The sequence below is a fragment of the Podarcis gaigeae genome, assembly GCF_964106915.1.
Source record: "Podarcis gaigeae genome assembly, chromosome: 4".
Classification (NCBI taxonomy): domain Eukaryota; kingdom Metazoa; phylum Chordata; class Lepidosauria; order Squamata; family Lacertidae; genus Podarcis; species Podarcis gaigeae.
The window spans coordinates 44,700,408-44,720,544 of NC_139677.1; the positions used below are offsets into that span (position 1 = coordinate 44,700,408).

A 20,137-nucleotide genomic window follows, 5' to 3' on the forward strand; every position below is an offset into this window, starting at 1 on the left:
CGTGGATGAAGCGTGTAAAACAAATGGTATAATGCTGTTGGAATGGCATCTTATCTGTACTGGTTTTATGTGTACTTAAAGGTTACAGGTTTCATGAACTTGCAGCACTAAATTATGTCTTGTGGTATACAATTTCATGTTTGTGATGGAACACAGAAATTCCACTTGAATTCCAAGTCTCGTCCTGTAGCACAGAGCAGTGTCTGGTCGCTGAATTTTTAGTGTGACTAGCTACTCCAGTGTTAACTGCAGCACTAATTTCTAAACACTTCAGGGGGGAATATAGTGCACTTACAACATGAGGATGAGGCAGTGATTTTTAAGAAAAGTATATTGGCTAAAACCAAACTGATTTTTATGAACAAGCTACAACAAGTTTTAGCTATTGCATCCCAATATTCATTCATTCCCCTGAGGCTTTATGTAGCCTATTACATGCTTATGGTCAGTGTGGTTGTTTGTGTTGCTCCTAGGTTAACAATTTTTCAGTTCTGCAGAAAGCCATGGGCCTTTTGATGGTTGTTCATATTTTGCACATACATCCTATGACTTCACACCTGTGCAGCCTAAATGAATGCAACATTGCAGTCTTTGTGTTTATTTCAAGCATTTTGCCTGTCGCCACAGTTCAAGAGGAAAATCTGCACATGGGGAACAGAAGTTTAGTATGCTAATAAATTCTTTGCTCGGGAATGACAGCAATGTTGATGGCTGCAGTGTAACAATGACATACTGGTCCTGGAATGTTGAAATGATCAAAGTAACCTTAGCATGTCTTTGTGCACATATCTCTATGTTATACACCAGTTGTTGGCATGAAAGTCATTTCTTCCATGCTATTGAATAAATGGCCTAGATCAAAGTTTACCACGGTGCTCTCTCATTTCCAGTTACTTTAAGATCGGTTGTGATAGAATGGCTAGAATGTTGGGACAGGATGTGAAAAGCCCAGATCACCACTTGGCTATGACGTTCACACAATAGATATGACGTTTGGCAAATCGTTCTAAATTAAGTGTGAATAAAGAATGCATGAAATGTAAATAAATGTATAAAATATAAATAAAAGAATGAATAGAAATTAGAGACATGAAAATGGAAAAATAAGGGAGCATGGTGGAATTCACAAACAGCAGAACTCTGCAAATGCTCATTCTACTTGTTCGGTGGCCTTGTTCACACATCGTTGTAAGTCATGGTTAATGGCTCTTTCACTGCTCTCCTAGAAGGAAATGAGCCACAATCCTTCACTGAGCATTTGTTCTTAACCAGAGAGAATGGTTTCTTTTACTCCAAACAAACCATGATCTTAAGCCAAGGACTGGGGTTTGTTGTTTACACTAGCGGAGAAGTTTCACACTATTGGAGAAGTGAAGAGGGAGCAATCTAGTCATTCACAGAAGCTGTCAGCCATGACTTAGGATGAGAAGTGAGCCTGCCTAATAAAGTTACCATTAAAATTAAATGAATACTATCATTATAAAGATCTAGGTAGTGGCCCCTCATTTCATGTATTGCAAAGAAAACGTACACAAGCATTATATGCATTTATATATTTTATTTGAGGCTTATTGATGATGTTGCAGTTTCATGTATAGCTTGACAAAGAGGGATGTGACCCATTAGTCTTGTTAATGTGTTTTTGTAGGAGGCATCTGAGGAATTCTGCTATGAGTATTGTATTTCTTTGTAGCCACAATAAGCGTCCTCTGTTGAATAGTATCACTTTTCATGTCGGTCTTTAGAGCATGTGAAAGCGTCTTCAAAACTCCTTTTAAAATGATCTGCAAGTGCTAAGTGAATTTTATTCAGAACTTTTGAGTGATAAAAAGCAGAAGTTTTCTTTATTTGAATTTTGAGCTAGGGTGTTAATCCTTCTCTGGTTATTTTCCCTTTTCATTTTTTATCATTAGTTGCTTCGTTGTGACGAGTGTTTCAGAGTTAGTAATAGTTGCATGTAGCGAGAAGCAGAGTGAACAAGCTGAAATTCTAACAGCTTGTTCCTTGAGTTTATATAATGGTGTAAAAAACGACACATCGTGCTAGTTTTAACTACAGTTGGTATGAAACGAAGCAAACTTTCATTTATCTCTGTGTGTTTAGCGATATGAAAGCAAGAGTGTCTTCAGGTTAGAGTGATGGACCAAAGAGGCAGCATGATTTGAGTCTTCACCTGCTGCTTCCAAATATCAAATTCAGTTTTCATCTGCAGGTCTAGCTGAGAAAACATGGCTGGTCCAAGGTCAGCTAATAAGCTTCATGGCTGAATGAGGGATTTGAACTTGGCTCTCGCCCAGATTGGTTCTGTCTCAGGCAATGGTGCCAGCTTGGGGATGGGGCTCTAGCTGAACTAGGGTCCTCGGCTGGGCACAGAGTCCAGGGCCAACGAATCACATTCCACTAGAACTAGTTCCAGATCCAGGAAGCACTCAATGGTCGAACAAAGCTCAGGTTCCAGTTCAGGCAAGTTCAGACAAAGCAGAAGTAAAGTCCGAAAGGCAAACAAGCTATGCTGAATAGTTCCAAGTGGCGTTTGGGAAGGCTACGTGCCACTTGGAACTGTTCAGTGCTCAAACAATGAACAAACCCAGCCTGAGCCTTCCTTTCCCCACTCCTGATGACGAGGGAAGCCTCTACTCTTAAAGGGGCCAGCCCGTTTTCAGAGCTGTGGAGTCCAGTGGTGCAGGGGAGGCCATGGTTCTATTATGGCCTCTCAGCTGGAGTCCTTTGGGTCTAATGACAGTAATGCAACCTCTTGAAGCCAGAGAGGTGCTGGCATCACAGACTCCTGTGATGCTACAGCTTCTGAGAGGGCATGCCTGTCAACGGCTGACTCATAGGCTACATTCTCCTCCCAGTCAGATATATTTTCTAACTTCCTGAACTCTTTCCCTGAGGATGAGGATACAGAGGGCTGAGTCATGTACTTCTGCTTTTATACCAAGTTCATTGGCTTCCAATTCAAAATGTGCAGTTCAACGTTGAAGAGCACAATATGTTAAGGATTGCCTGCGCCAATATGGTCCTGCTTGCATCCTGCAATCTGCAGGAGAGGGTCTTTGTGCTTTATCACTAGATGAAATAACTAATTATCAAGCTATGAGGATACAGCACCTTGTGAATTTACTTTTTGCTTTTGATAGCTTGTTTAGAATGGCACTAGAAACCTATAAAGGTACTACCAGTCAATCTAGTATTCAAGGCCATTTCAGATAAAATGAAAAGGGTGTGTGTATTCTGGAAAATACACTTTAGCATTGCGGCATTCCGCCCACCCTCTTGGTTTAAATAAGATTTTGTATTCACCTGCTGTCAGGGACTGGCAGGATGCTGACAACTGTGCATCGGGAGAAGCAGGGCTAGAGTCTGACTTGGCAAAGAGGGCCAGTGGTTTATGGGGACCTGTGCTAGCTGGGAGACCAGTCAGAGGCAGGGGAAACTTCAGAGCTGGAGGGTGGCGCACAGGAGGGATCAGAGGAAGATGCAGATTTAGCAAGTGAGGGCCTCCCACCCTCTCCTGCCCCACTATCTCCCAGAACCAGAAGGAGATTGAAGAGCAGAGGAAGCTTCCATGCAAGCGTAGTTTCTGCATGCATCCCATCAGGGGGAGGTACATACCTGGTGGAGGGTGAGTGGCCTCTTGTTGCTGCAACTGCTCCATAGAGCTCAGAAATGGGCACAGCTGCCTAGATACTAGACCGGTGTGCATGGGCACTCGGAAATGTAGAAATAATTGTAAGTGTCAGCTTGACAATGAAGAATTAACTCTTCCGTGTACATTTGGCTGGGGAGTGCCCTTCACACCTGCATATGATGCATGGATTGCAGAAAAAGAAAATTCACTTGTGTTGGATCCAGGTAAAAAGAAGAGTTCTCAGCATGAACACACATTGAATGGATTCAGTTGCAGAAATGGTTGCCACAGTCATTTCCCCGTCTTAAGAATTCAAAGTAAGATGCTTGAACAACAGGCAGACCATTGTAGAACTGTAAATTGTACACTTGAATATGCAGAATAGCTGGCTTCTGGGTTGTGCTAATTTAACTTGTGTGCTGAAAACTTTTCCCCCCTTCAGGTTCACCCCTTTACTAATTCTCTCTCTCTCTTGAAACAAGGATCAAATGTGGATGCTGAAGTTTTCCACTTAAATTATTCATTCATCTTTTCCAATGGATGACTCTTCTCCAGTGGCATAATCTCATGTGAAGCTGGTGTCGTCCTAAAATACGTTTTGTTTTTTGATGTTTTAATTGTTTCATCATTTGTGTGTGTGTGTTTGTCACCCTTGGCTTCTTTGGAAGGAAGGGTGGGATATAAATCATCATCATCATTATCATCATCATCATCTTCATAGATATAGTGTGTCAAATGACACAGATTAATAAGTGTGCACAGGATTGTATGACGGAGGAGAGCCGGACCACGTAAGTTAACCTTACGCTGGCCCCTTTCAATGCTGTTTTTACACTGAGGGCATGTCTGGTGTGGGAGAGCCTGTCAAGTTGTCCTCATGAGCTAGAACTCTGATCATTTGTGGGGTACAGCACTTCCCTGACTACATTACCCAGAATGCCTCACTTTGAGACAGGAACCCCTTGGCCTTTCCTAGAGTGAGGCAGGAGGCCATGCAGTGGCTGGTGGAGAGCCGTGCAAGGTGGGTGTGTAAGAAGTGGTGTGGTGGCAGTGGCAAGGCCAGATGGACAATGAAGCAGGCAAGCAAGCAATTGGGGAGTGGGAGGGAGGTGACAGTTTTTTTACTCCCCTGAACCCTGAGACAGTTGCATTCTCATTCCCTCCCGTGTTATGTAGCTTCTATCGCTTGAGTTCAAGTGATTGGCGTTAAACTGACGCTGGTGTCATGGTCAGTACACTTCCTTCTGCGCTTAACACTTATCTGTCAAACAGCCTACCAGCTATTCAAGAGGAATCTTACTCTCATATGGGTTCTGTTGGTACTATTTAATGGTGTAATGCCTTTGATCAGGTACCTGGCTGTGTAAACAAAACAAAGAACAGAAATTATGAACATTTTGAGGACTTTCTTGTGCTTGTTCTTTGTTTGCTACAAGACTGAAATTGGATTTTGATGTGAGCATATCTTCTCTGGATAATTTCATTTATTGGTGCCTTGAACTGAGGTGACTGTATGGCCACACACACACACACACACACACACACCATACATGGTAGCCTAGTTCACAAGCCAGTGTGTCCTTGAACCTGCCTTTTTGTTTGTCAAATCAAGAATGAGAAGCCTTTAAACAGCTTAAGTGTCAGCACTTTCTGCAGCTGACAGGAAACTGATCTGCTGCTTGGCCCTTTGCAGTGGGTGCTTATATACTAATGGCATGTCGCTCAGACCAGAAATTCCCTTTTGCATAGGTCTCTCTACAGCTGAGATGGTGGTGACTAGGGACAGTGGTGGTGTCTGCCATTTTGCAACCAGTCAGGATTGTCAGTGGAAAAAGCAATCATGTGCTGCTTGAGTGGCTACTTTTGTCTGGGTGTGACACCTCCCCCCCCCCAAAAAAAATTCCTCTGTCACGGTCAAAGCCTGCTTGAGAGGAAAAGATTGCACTGCTCTTCAGCTGTCAAAACACTGACTTGCTTCAGGGTTAAAGGTTAATGAAAACTGTAACTTGAGCTGCCTGATGTAGGAAATCTAATTAGTAAGGGCAATTAATTCAATCACTTGGGATTTTTGGGATTCCCTCCCTCCATTCAGGATTTTAATAATATGTTTCGGATATACATTTAGTCCTTTTCTTGCGTTAAATAACTTCCCTGTTTCAGATTAACTGACAGCACTTAAAGCTATGAGTTTTTGAAGTGGAGAAATGCATGAAGTATAAATTTGATGGGTGTGGCAATTAGGCTATTCGTAGCTTTGCTTTCTTCCTTTTGGGGTGATGTGTATTAAGGTACCTGGTGCAGATAAGAAGATAGTGTGCTGCCCTCATTGTTAAAGCATAATACAATTATTAAGCACCCACCACCTGTTAGTATCATTCTTTCTAAAGGTCATTGTGTGGTGCCTTGCTGTCTGACTTTAACAGCCCTATATCAGGTTTGTTGGCTACTGTATTGTGTGGACAAATGTTTGAGAAAAGAATGTGACACCAATAGCCAAAAGAAGTTGGGAGGAGGAGGAGAAACTAATTTATCGCTTTATGATTTCTGCTGTGTTGAATTTATCAAGTAACTCAGACTTGGCAAAGATGTTTAGTAAAGTTCTAACAGTAAACTGCAATACTACCGCCCTTCAATCTACACTGTTGCTTTTCTGTTGTGTTTCAAGTTCAAATCGTCATTTTGCAATTTGTGTGTAATCACCCATGTGTGTTTTTAAAAATAAAGTAATTGTCGTACTTTAAAAGGGTCTCAAAAGTCTAGTTCACTAATCTGCTAAGAGAAACATAATCAGAAGCAGAGCTCATTTTATACTAAACTCGTGGTCAAAACTGAGGGGGGAAACCCCTATTGAACCCATAGTCAGAAGTACCAAGTTTCATTAACAGTGAATTAAAGGCTGGGGAGAGAGAGGAAAACCATTTAGCCATTAACCTAATGGTTTGGATTTATAAACCCTATTGCTATAAGATTCCATTGACGCCTGCTATGTGCTTGTTCTTGTTAATGAAAAAAATCATTCTTTCTTAATTGTTACTGAAAAGATACTTAATCGGTTGATGCAGAGTTTGACCACATCTTAATTAGCTGTGCAAATCAGTCAGGTGATGAGTTGAGTTTCAATTTTGTACATGCTATATCTGCTCTAGTGAGGGGGGGGGGGAAACATTATTTGAGCTAAGTATGGATTTTTGTTGTTGTTGGTATCAACCGCTAAGAATGCACCACCAGTTTTAAAGGTTGCTAATTACTTTCCAAGCTCAGTTTTAAATGCTGGTTCTTAACCTTTTTGAAGTCCTAAATGGCTTTTTATGATGCTACTTCAAGTGAGTGTCTCTTTCCACCTCAGGAGGAAGGCTTCACTAGATGGGGCCAGTTTTCCATTGCATCATCATCATCATTTCTACAGCCTTAAGTGGGGACAGACTATCATCTTGGGATCAGAGACAAATGCTTCACACTGCTACTTTTTATATTTATGTGTTGGCACGTGTGAGGCATCTCCCCCATATGACCTGCTTTTAGACTTCAAGTAGGGATGTATTTCTTCCTTCAGGCCTATGGACATGGCTGACTTTTGAGAGTTGGCGTCTTCTGCTGCTGAATTGCTGTTTTATTATGCTTTCATGGTTTTTATGTGGCACTGCTGTGTTATATTTTAATGAATTGTTTGTGTATTGCCTGGGAACCTTCAATGTGTTATATAGGCAATAAATAATAATTTTATCCACTCTTTTCTGATAATAATGGGATAAAATACTACCAATTGCCTGTACATAGAAATTATTCAAGACCTATTAACTTGACCGCAGCTGTTTTTCTAACCTGTGTAGCATGGATTATAACTTTTTAAAATGTACTATTAGAAGTTACATGGTCAATATTTCACAGGAAAATGCTTCTGTCCTAATCTTCAGCTGTATAAGATAAGAATATCTGAAGTTAGATGTGGGCCCTTTTGACTGGATTTTCACTTTAAGATTTCATTCAATATAGACTAACTTGGACAGTAAATGAATAGCATCACATCCTTTATCACATCATCACACCACAACATCCTTATTTACATTGTTCTGTTTAAATGAAATAGTTAATTTCAGTAGAAAGTTTCAAAGAGTTTTCTGTGACACATACCTTTCCATGATCTTACCTTTTAGTAATGTAAAATCCATAAAAGAGTTAGGAAGTGGTTGAACAATGTTCTGAAATGAAAAACTTGTAATACTTGTTTTGAAATCTGTTTATTAGACCTCCGAATTAAAAAAAAGAAAGAAATCTGTTTTGAATACAAGAAGTATAACCGTCCTGCCAAATTGTAGATAAGAACTGAGGGATTCATAAACATTATTAATGTTTTGGAAAGCCGCTTTTATGCTAAAGTATTTGGAATTCTGTACAAATGAGATAACAGTAGGTCTAAATGACAAATTAAGGATTTTTTAAAAATCCCCAGCATGTCTCTTGCAGTAATGGATTTATGGAGGAAGTATGTTTTAGTTGGATTTGTAATTAAGGTTTTTCCATTAAAGGAAATAAAATCTATTCCTGTAGAGCAGTATCTTTCTGTTCAGAGTAGGTGGATTGAAAGAGTAGGAAAACTGAACAATTTTAATCCGATTTCCCTATGACAAGCCAGTATTCAGAATGGCTTCCTGTAGTGTAAAGTTCAAAGATTAAACATTGTTTGTTTTGCTAATCTTCAGTATATTCTGACTTTTAGCAATTAAGAAGTGAATAAATTATTCCACTTCTCAGGGTAATATACAATACATATAAAGGAACCAAGTGAGTGAGGGTTTTTTACCTGAATAAATGAATCTCGTGCAAGATAAATATTGAAATGTATGTATATTTCACATGGAGTCCTAAATTACTGGTTATTAGTGGTGACCTAAGCAAGATCAGAGACTAACAGCTTCCTACTATAGTTACTTTTTCAATAGCTTCTAAAGAGTTCATCCTTAGCCATAACTCCTGGAGTAAGTTGATAAATGCTATCAAAATTAATTTTGGTTACAGCAGTGCATTTTCTAATTTAATTCAGGGACTCAGATTTTCAAAGCAACAATTGGATTCCACCCCACATGTATTTCATTTTAAAATACTATGAACCTTCTCCAACAGCTCAAACATTTTCTTACAGCTTTATATATTTTGAGTAAAGCCTGGCTTTGCCTGTTAGTCACAAGGTACTGGGATGACCGTTATCTGTTAGAGACTGTGGGACATTCTCCATCCTTTGGGCTTCCCTCTTCCATGCATTAAGGAGGCAGAGACAGCTTGCTGAGAGGCTCCTTACCTTCTTGCCACTAAGAGGGAAGCAGGTTTTGCTTGTGCTATTTTGTGCTCTTTCTCTCACTCTGTCTCTCTCCTCTACTTTCCCTTCCATACCTGCATGGGCTAGCCCAGTTACAGAAACCTTTTCTGGTAAATTGCTGGTTTCACTTGGTACCCTTAAGGGAGAAAGGGGGTGTCTCCAGGGGAAGAGGCAGAACAACCAGAGACTTCATTGAACAAGCTCTTCCCTATAGAGCTTTTCCTCACAGCCCTTGGCTAAAGTTGTGTCCACCTCACAGTTTACCCCCCCTCTTCTCAGAAAGGAGCAATGACTGCATCTTCTCTGCCAAAGGGGTCAGAATGGACCAGTCCGCCCATGCCAGTGTCAATTCATTGTACAATCAAGTTCTCTTCCCTACAAAAGACCACCACGAATTCAATACATTTCTGGTGCACTTACCTGTGGGAATCTTTTTTTCATGACAATAATACCTGCTGGAGGTGAAGGCTTAAGGGTGCTTGTGATAATCATGTGGAAGCAGCCCCCCCCCCAAGGCTTCAGGGCCTCTTTACGTACACTAAGGTTTTCTGTGTTTATTTGCTACCTACCTCTTGGCCAGCCAAAGATGGGCTAAATACTCTCAACAACATTGTTGCTGGATATTGTACAAAACTCTAGAATATCTTGCTCTGACACTGGGAGGCTGATCCAAGATTCAGTATTGGTTTCTGGGCATGTCTTTTCCTGGGTTAAGATATTTGGCAAAACCTTAGAGGAAGAGTGGCCCTCCATTTGTTATTGAACTACAACTTAGGTATTTGGTGGTTTTATATTCTGATATTATCCTGTGAATAATGGTGATGATGATGATGATACAACTGTCATCAACTCCAGCCAGCATTGCCAATAGACAGGTGGTGGCAGCTGTAATCCAGTAACATCAGGAGAGCTACAGATTAGCCGTCCCTGCTTAGTGACAGTGTTAGTCAAGACCAAAACCAGCTTTTTGGCCAGAAGATGTGCAGCTGCTGGTTAAAAATTGGTCCCTGGTACATGACTTGATGGTGAGTGATATTTTTCCATGGATGTTGTGAGTAGCTCTGCTCTAGGAACCAATACCATTCTCCTGCCTTCTTGAGTATCTTTGTCACCAGATAAAAGGGAGGAATGGCATAGAGTAGACCTCCAGGCCAATCTTGGTTTAGAATGTTTGCTTCTTCTGAATCCATACACATTGGGTATTTTGACTTGGCTTTGGGAGACTTAAATAGGTACCTAACAACGCCACCACCAAGTTAAATAATTTAAGTTCTGAGTAGCATTGTTGTTGATGGTTAGCTGGTGAATGATTCATGACAGTACCTAAACTTTATCCATGGGGATTGACACTGGGGTCCTACTTTTTTTGCTTAATTGCCAATAGTGACAGAAAGGGGCAGGATGAATTGGTTTGAAGTTTTATGTTTGACTTGTAAAACTCTAAAACAAGTTGGTTTTTGCTACATGGGGGAGCACCTTCTTTCTACCAGCTGATGAGCTTGTGCTGCAACCTGTAGAAAACTATTTGGTGGCAACAAGAGGGAGAACATTCTTGGTAATGACACCTACTGTTTGGAATTGCCTTCCCTCTGAATTAAGGCAGACACATCATTGATGACAATTTGGTATCTGCTAAAACTTACGTATCCTCTCAGGGCTTTGCTGGATGTTAATACCAATTGACCGTAATAACATCATACCTAGAGTACCAGAGGAAGGGTAGAGTAGTTCATCCATTCTCCATCAGCCTGCACACTCACCTGTATAGAATTCTTGATCACTTATGGCTTCCAGACTAGTGCTTAAATACAAGTATGAGCTAACGTGCTTTTATCCACGTTATTTAATATTAACCTAGTACATTTCAAAGAAACTTTTAGTATTTATTACATTTCAAAAATAAATTTTTAAAAGTTGATTTTGTTGATTTTATATAGTGTAGATTATTTCCCATGCTGCATCAGGAACAGGAAAAAGAATTAGGAACTAAAAACTTACAATGAAACTTGAGTCCAGAATTCAGGCACATTCAGGGATGTGTTGCCATTTTTAGATGAAGGGCCATGGTAAAATCTAATAACTACAATTTATGATGTAGCGGCTACAATGTATCTTTTAAACTGCATGGATTACAGAAGAATGAGCCACGATGGAGCAAAAAGCAGCTTGTTCTGTAAATTATGTTGCAGTGAGGAACAGGTGAATTCAAGTGAAATACAAAATAGTTCATCATAGAAAACAATAAGGAGCAATTTTTTGATTCTCTCGCTTTCTTTTGCCCAATCTCATCATAAAACTCCCATTTCATTCCACAGTTCTAAAAACTGCTAATGATTGATATGATCGTAGTGCTGTCATTCTTAACAAAAAGTCACTTTTGTTCTAGGTATTTTAATAGATTCCCATTAAACATGTATTGCTGACTGAAATATTGGCATGAAGGGCTCTCACTGGGCTGAGCCCGGGAATTAAGAAGTCAGGAAATCAGCTGCTGCCTTGCAAAAGAGCCTTGTGTGACACAGGATCTCCTGATTGGGGGGATCATTACTGCTATTATGACTCTACTTGCGTAGGACTTTTGAATTTCATCTGAATGTCAGTAATAACCCTCTTAGCAAATTATCCTGAATAAAATCACAAAGGCATTTTATATAATAGGTGTTGAATTACTGGATAGATTTGCTAATTAAATACTCTTTGTTCTGCTGCAGTTGACATTACGGGGTAAGATCTTGAACAATTATTCTCAACAGCTGTACTTTGTTAAGGGAAAAATTAACCACAAAGTTTATTTTTTTTACACTTGAAGTTGGCAGATTTTTGAAATGTGCTTGAAAAAAATTCCATCATCCAATTGGTAATGAGAAGATAAATATGCAGGTGTTTCTGTGAAATATGATAACTGCCAACTGATTTATTAATGAATTTAGCAAGCCTTCATAACCTATTCCCTAACTGTTGGCACTTAAAAGTGATTTTCTATTGGAATAGGTAATATTAATATTACGCCTGTCACTAGATGAACTTTTACTTGTCTTGTGACCCTCTTGTAATTGCCTATATTTGCTGCTGCCCTTGTGAACAATTGAAAATATTCCCCATAATGAGTCATTAGTTTCGCTAACAGGACTAACACTGTCAGAAATGTCTTCCCATTTACCAATCTATGACATTCAGGGGGCTAGAAATAATAATATTAAAAAACCAAAAAACAATATATCAAATTGCCTGGCCAGCTTTTGGGATAAAAAAGTTATAATTTCATTATAGTCAGTTAATAACTGATATTTTTCTTAAAAGTATAAGCTTTTCTCCATGTACAGACATGTTTGTGTGTGTGCATGTGTGTGCATAGTACATATAACAAACTAGTTGGTAACTTGCTGTTTTTTAGAAGTATAAATTTTAGCCTAGGCTTTACACAACCCAAACATTCTGACTTCTAGGTGGACAAGGCTGGGTAGTATTGTACCCTGTTCGTCTCTAGGAAAGAAGAAAGTAAATATATCTGTGCTACATTGTTTTAAGTGAGTTCTGTTTTCATGTTTTGCTTTTTGTAATGTTGTGAGCAGGACACAGTTACCATGGTCAAACATTGATTTGGTAGCTGTATTGCCTTATTTTGTAAATCCAGAGATCTAAAGCTTACTCCCTGACTGGTATATGGTAATGTACTATTTTGTAATGTGATCTCATCAGAATCAATCTTTTCTTCTCCTTCTTCCAGATTTTGATGCATACTAAGGAGCTGGTACAGAAGGTAGTAACAATGTTTTTATTATTATATAGCAACCCTTAAATAGAATATCTAGTGACTTATTTTTTAAAAAAAATATATATGAAAATGGTAGCCCAAATAATTGAAGTCACTTCTTGGGATGTCTAGTTTACAAATGCTATCCTTCCTAGTGGATTATAGCTCCCCCTCCTTTTGTGGGAAGGGGGAAAGCAGATGTGATCTAATCCCTGCTTGAAGCCTATGTTTGAGTATTTTGGATAAATTAGTAACAGTGCTAATTAGAGTTTAGTCACAGGCCAGTAACTATGTATTCTAATGTCCTTTTTGGGGGACTGATACCCCCACCCCTTTCCTCTCTGTCTTGTAGTTTAGGAATACAATATTTTATTTTCTATGGGTAGGCTCAAAGGATCTGTGAGAAGAAATAAAATAACTGCTTGTGGTGTTCTGTGACCACTTGCATATGAGTTGGTGCAAACAGTACTGCAGTCGTATTCTATTTGCAGAAGTTATGCAGGTAGAAAGCACCTTTGGGTTCTCCTTTTCACTTTTGTCATGCAATGCGTTAGCATGAGGTGTAAAACAGGGTTGTATTTAACATTGCTGTTTCAGCAGACTTCTGCTTGCTCAGTGAAATTTCCCCCTCCCCCTCTTGCACATCCTCAAAATCTGGTCCAGAGGGTTGGAGGACCCTCCAGAGCAGATTTTGAGAGCCTGTTAGGCAAAGAGCAGAAGAGGAAGTCTTATTGTGTGAGCAGAATTCTGCACGCGCAGCATTGGATGCAGGCCAGGGGCAATGGCTTTACAAAATTACGCAAGTCTCTTGTGCCTGCCCTGGAAAGAATCCTACATGGCAAATACAAACCAGTTGTCCCATTAAGATGTAATAGCAGACTGTGCTATTAGGAGCTAGCTAATTAAACAGTGTGTATGGAAAGGAGGGAACGCTCAAGTACAGGGCTCATTCCATGTACCACGAACCATGGTTTTTGGTACACGTGAAGCAACCCACTGTAGAAAGACAAATAATATTTTGTGTGAACAGAACCAATGTCAGTACAATGGCTACAAGGAGGACTTGCAATAAAATGTTGCTGCTCAGATTTCTAGACATTCCATTCCTAATCTTCCCTCCCAGTTTTGGGGTTCCCCTCAACCATTTATCAGAATTCTATATCCACTCAGCATACTCCGTACTCACCGGGTTGTGTGTTTGTGTTTTACTATTCGTCTTTCTGTAGTGGGTTGCTTCACATGTACCATAAACCATATATGCTTTCTGTAGCAATCATGTACATATATATGGCAGCTACTTTCTGCTCCTCTTGTCAAAGATGTTATGTTAGATTTCTGACATGTCAGTTTTCAGTGTCCAAACCATGGTGTGTAATCTATGTTACTTTCCTTATGCCCTCCCTAGATGAATCTGGAAGTGATTTATGGTGATACAGACTCCATTATGATAAACACAAACATTACCAACTTGGAAGAAGTCTTTAAAATGGGGAACAAGGTAAAATAATTTTAAGCTTTGTTGTAGCACCATACATTTCTTTGTTGCAGTTTTATATTGCTAAGAATCCTTGTTTTAGTACAACTAGTGAACAGCGACCTTGTTAGCACCTGCAAGCTTAATACTTGGTAGTTGATAGAGAATGTTTATGAAAATGCTTCTTTCTAAAAAAATTGTATTAACATATGCCAGTGTTTCTCAAATTGTTGATCTCTGCTTGTCTTTTTTCCACAATGACATTTCCACCCCTACTTTAATTTTTTTTCTTCTGCATTTAGCATAATTTGAATTGCTGTAATATGGCCTGCTAATGGCTTCCCACAAGGATATATTTTCTTAACATATGCTTTGCAAGGTACATATAAGGTTGATACTTTGTTTAATAACTTAGTAATGTGCTAGTCTTCTTAATTTCACATAGCACATCTTGGGATGTCTGTATACCATTTGTGTTAGAAAGGTAACCCAAATGTTGTCATATATGGAATATTCTGTTAAGCGGGGATACTATTCTCTCCATAATTCTTTTGATTAATAGATCCCCCTCACTCTCTCTAGCTGATAGAGAGAGACCCTCTGAATACCCTCTAGATCAGTGTTTCCCAACCTTTGGCCTCCAGCTGTTTTTGGACTACAACTCCCATGATCCCTAACTAGCAAGACCCAGTGGTCAGGAATGATGGGAATTGTAGTCCCTAAACAGGTGGAGACCAAAGGTTGGGAAACACTGCTCTAGATCACGTGATCAAATGCTTCTATGCTAAAGACAGCTGGTGTCTTATTTTATATTATTTATGACTACATTAATTTGGTAACCATGTTTTGTTTATCTGTTTATTTTTAATTAAAATCTTGTGGCTCCTGGGGGGTATTATTTAACATCAGGATGACACCTTGCACCTGGATTTACACATGATCCAGACCCCCAAGGGAAAGGCAACGCTGCTCACCCAGACAACTCACAGAGCAATAGGTTGTGCAGAGCTCCTGATAGCTCAGTATTCCAAGCTTTGATCTTTTCGCAGGCTGAGGCATTTAACAAGCACCGGACCACAGCTGGTGTGGCTGACCTGCCTGTTTGTCAGAGTTGGGACATCCTGTTAGACAAGCAGCAAGGCAAGGGAAAGAGCTGCGGAGAGACTTTCTAGACGGCTGCAGCAAACCTTTGCATGCCAAAGGTTCCAGGTTCAATTCCTGGTGTCTCTGTGTGGGGCTAAGGCAGCAACTTAGAGGTGTTGCCATGCCATTCCATGGAGACGGGAACGAAGCTGGATGGGCCCATGTTCTGACTTCCACATGAAGCGGCTTTCTGTGTTTCTCATGCTGGCTAGTAGGGACAGGTGCAACAGTGCCAGGTGAAAGGAGAACTTCGGCGTCATCCCAACTCCTTCCCCTCCTGCTCCTTATAGGACTGGGAAGGGTGAATGCTATGGGACTGCCATCCTCCCAAGTACACAGAAACTCTGGGCTGCTGAAAATGCCAGCTCTTAGGAAGAGACTGAGACCGCATCCTCTTGATGCACTCGAGGCAAAAATCCCAGAAGGAGATGCTTTCTCATTAAACCCAGTTTTGTGTCAAACAACGGGGGTTAACTCTTATCAATCCCATCAGTCTTACCAAACCTCATTGGAGATCCCAGTTCATGTGGTGGGTCCTTGTCCTTGTTGTTCTTAACAGGCGGGGAGGGGGTTGTGCCTTTGGGGGCAGATGGTAGATCCTAGGCACACTCCTCTGAGCAAGCCCAAGCCCAAGCATAAGCAAGGGCTGTAGGTTCTTAACTCAAAGCTCCTCTTCAAACAGCCTTTTTTCTCCCTGGTCCTCATCCTCTGCTGCCGCCGTTTGCTCCACACTGGAAGCACCATGGGTCCAATCACACAAAACCATGATTTTAAGACCATCTTTGGGAGCATTGGCAAAGGTGGTTTCCAAAACCACCCCTTTGGGATTGCTTCTGTGGCTTGGACTCGGGGCTTTTAAACAACTAAATTCTTGACTCTGCCAGCCAGGAATATATTTTCCTTTTATTTTCTCCACACTGTTAGCAAATGTGTACTTTACAACCTATTTCAGAACCCTAACCCCTATGCTTCCCAAAGAGGCCGCAACAGTTTTATTTCAAGGGCCTTCTAAGCCTAAGGTTACCTTTCCTGGATTTTAAAAAAAGACATGGGAGGCAGGGTGGGTAAATCCATCTTTCTGGATTTACTTAACAAATATCTTTAATTTCTGCTGATTAATACCATGTAGCTACTGAAGGTGCCAGTGGTAGGTGCCCCGAGAGCCACATTTATTTCTACTGCAGTCATTCCTGCAGAAAACCCTTTTATAGCTCAGTTATATTCAATGTGAGACTTTAATATATATAGTATAAGGTTGGGAGAGAAGAGAGAGCTGAATGAGTTTCCATCGTAGTACGCCAGCACCAGTATGCCTGCTCATACCACCTAGGCTGCCTGAGAAAGTTCTCGGCAAACATCCCCTCAAAATTCCACAATGCACAAGAGATCATCTGCTCTTCCTGTTCAGTTCCTGCTTGCACACATTTCATCGGATGCCAGGATTAGACACCCAGCCCTCCCTTCCCTTCTGAACAGAGGAGCGGTGCAGTGAGCTGCCCTTTGTGAGAGAACGTGTTGGTGGCTGGTGTGGGTGCCTTTTTTTTGCATGGGTGCCTTTTGATGGGGAGGGCATACCCACATTTATTTTGTGGTCTTGTCTCTTGAGGCCCTTTTCAATGTGGCAGCTGTTTTTGTTTTGTCTCTCACACAGTAGACCTTTGGTGACTGGCGCTCACAGCACTTTCTCAAAATTCCAACCCATGGTCAGTAGTATGGAATTCATTTTTTTTTCACAACTGCTGCACACTGTGGCAACATTTTCATTGTCACTGTTAATAGCCTTACTGGCAGATACGCTTGAGGTAGTGGAACATGGGACTATTAGCAGTGTTCTTGTGTGTGTGTGTGTGTGTGTGTGTGTGTGTGAGAGAGAGAGAGAGAGAGAGAGAGAGAGAGAGAGAGAGAGAGATATGTTATTGTTGTTTTAAAGATTCTGCGGTAAATAGGACTAAGAGTACTTTAATCTCTCTACAAAGTCTGGGGTTTGCTATCACTATAAAATCGTGGTTTCCAAAGTATTTTTCTCTACCTCAGTTTTCTGCTACCTCAGTTTCCAAAGTATTTTTCTCTGTGGTAAAGAAAGTGATTTATTTTTTTCTTCATATATTTTCAGATAAAAAGTGAAGTGAACAAGCTGTACAAGTTGTTGGAGATAGATATTGATGGAGTCTTTAAGTCCCTTTTATTGCTCAAAAAGAAAAAATATGCTGCTTTGGTCGTGGAGCCAACAGGGGATGGAAAATACATTACCAAGCAAGAGCTTAAAGGACTGGACATTGTGCGTAGAGATTGGTGTGATCTTGCAAAAGAGACGGGAAAGTAAGTTACTTTCTTAGATCACTCACCATGGCTGCTGTGTAGATCCACTAGCTGTTTACCCAAAGCAAGTGACAACTCTGTATCATAATTCTGTCCCAAAGGCTATGATCTTAAGCACACTTATTTAAAAGCAAGGTTTACTGAAATAGCAGGATTTACTTTTAAATAAACATGTTTTAGATCAAAGATGGTGCTTTACAGAAGGTTATTCCAAGACGGGTGGATTCAGCTACCGCACAAACTGATTCAGTCAAATTGGAACCGATTTAAATGCTTGACCTCATAGTAAATTGAGAGGCAGCATGATGGAGCAGTTAATGTCAGATGAAATGGGAAAGGACCTATGCACACTGTCCTGATTTCCTTGGGGGGAAATGCAGGATATAATCTAACAAAATATGAATAGATAATGTGTGTCATCTTTTCTGGTCTAAGTTTTCTTCCTGCCTTTTCCTGTTAGGCAGAAATGACTCTGGGAAAAGTGATGTGTTTGTGTCTGGGTGTTTGCAAATATATGGTGTGTGTGCGCATGCACACACCTCCCCCCCCCCCCAATCTTGGATTTTGCTGTTATCTACAATTCACAGCTGCTTTTAAATAGAAAAATGTTGGTTTGCATCCAGTGGTGGCGCTTGGCTGATGGTAAGGCTTCCTTTGGCAGGATAGGGAGGAAAGCAATTTTCAGTGATTCCCAGATCTCCGTGTAGGCTCAGCACCTCTCCTCCTCCTCCAAAATCTGTTATGGAGGTTTGTGTTTTTCAGGGGCAGAGGTTACTGAATTAAGCTTTCTTCCCCGTTCCTCTGATGGAAGCCTTACCATAAGCCGAGCAACGTAATTGGATATAACACACTGTTAATGAAATAAAGGTTTTAGAGGGGCCAGGAGGGAGGCGCACTTTATCAAATTCACCCTTTTCTAAGGAGGAAAGCAATAGTGTTTTGCTGTCTTAGCACCTACAAATTGGGACTGCTATTTGATTTGGAAATCCCCTAGCTTTTGAGTTCACACTACTCATAGCACCTTTAATTAGAATTGCCTTACTAAAAGTAGCAGGGAGCTTTCTTACACAGGTCATCCTGAGGTCTGGGTATAAGAGGGAAAGCTCAGTGGTAGGGAATTAAGGAGGGACTGTTAGTTCTGCCCCCATCCAGGTGATGTTTGCAGCATTACTCATCAGTATTCCCTCCATGACAGAAGATATGGGGAGCCTGCCCCCACCCCCTCTTAGCTCCTTGGTAATCTGTGGTGTGGTCAGTGGCGTAGCGTGGGTTGTCAGCACCCAGGGCAAGGCAAGTAATTTGCACCCCCTAACCCGTGGATTTGCGCCCCCTAACCCTAACCCCCAGATGTTGCGCCCAGTGCAGCCAGCCCCCCTGCACCCCCCACGCTACGCCACTGGGTGTGGTAAAGTGGTTAGAGTGTTGGACTAAGACCTGGGAGACTCAGGGTTCAAATCCCCACTCAACAATCCAGCTCACTGCATGACCTTGGCCATTCTCTTAGCCTAACCTACTTCACAGGAATTGTGAGGATAAAATGGGGTGGAGGACAACTATGTACACGACTGTGAACTCCTTGGAGGAAAGGTGGGGTATAAATGTGAAAATAAATAAACAACCATTGGAAACTGGTTAACCTTTTGTGGCATATTTGAATAAATTTACACTTGCGTTTTGGAAAATGCTTAATAGGAAAATAAATGTTAGCTTAATTATTACTAATGTTTGGATTGATAGTGTGCACCCCATGGAAATAGTTTAAAGTTGTAGTGGTAACCTGGTATTCCACCTGAAGAAATTGTTTATATCTACACAAAAGTAATTGGAAAATATTCTTCCCGTAATTTCTGAGGAACATAGTGTGCTGCAGGTGCATACTGTGTGTTTCTCAGAAACGTGTTTTCTCACATGACTAAACTTTTCTTACAGCTATATAATTGGTCAGATTCTTTCTGACCAACCCCGAGATGCAATTGTAGAAAACATTCAGAGGAGGTTAATCCAAATTGGAGAAAATGTGGCAAATGGCAGCGTTCCAGTAAAACAATTTGAAATCAACAAGGTAAATAGTTTCGGTTTTTTTAACTGTTATGCCTTAATTTGTTTGAATGTATTCCATTCTCTCCTGGTGTCCATTTTTTGTGTTCATGGTAGCTGATCTTTTAGCAATTGCAGAGAGCATTTCTTAAAAACATTTTAAAATTCTGACAGGAACAAAGAAAGTAAAAAAAAAAAAAAGAATCAAGTTTTAATCAGAGAGGAAGGCAAGATTTGTCTAGTGTAAGCCGAACTCGTACATATCTGTCTTTTTGCTCCCCCCCAAACCTCCCCCTCCAAACTGAACTAAGGCTTACAGTAGGGAGTGCCACACTTTCTCAGCATGTTGCTTTTCATAAACCCATATTTCAAGCATAAGTAGTTTAAATAAGAGTTAGGGAACCTGTTGCCCTCCAGGTGTTGTTGGACTACAGCTGCCATCATCCCTGACCGCTGTTTATG

At 40.6% G+C, this 20,137-nt stretch overlaps 1 protein-coding gene across 1 annotated transcript in view; it reads left to right on the forward strand.

Annotated features, from left to right (window-relative positions):
• The window catches only part of POLA1 (DNA polymerase alpha 1, catalytic subunit), a 176,994-nt gene that overhangs the window by 48,170 nt on the left and 108,687 nt on the right, over window positions 1-20,137 (forward strand). The window contains exons 27-30 of the mRNA XM_083734167.1: window positions 12,676-12,708; window positions 14,108-14,200; window positions 17,433-17,638; window positions 19,568-19,700. Coding sequence (XP_083590293.1) covers window positions 12,676-12,708; window positions 14,108-14,200; window positions 17,433-17,638; window positions 19,568-19,700 — 465 coding nt within the window. The remainder of the gene's footprint in view (window positions 1-12,675; window positions 12,709-14,107; window positions 14,201-17,432; window positions 17,639-19,567; window positions 19,701-20,137) is intronic.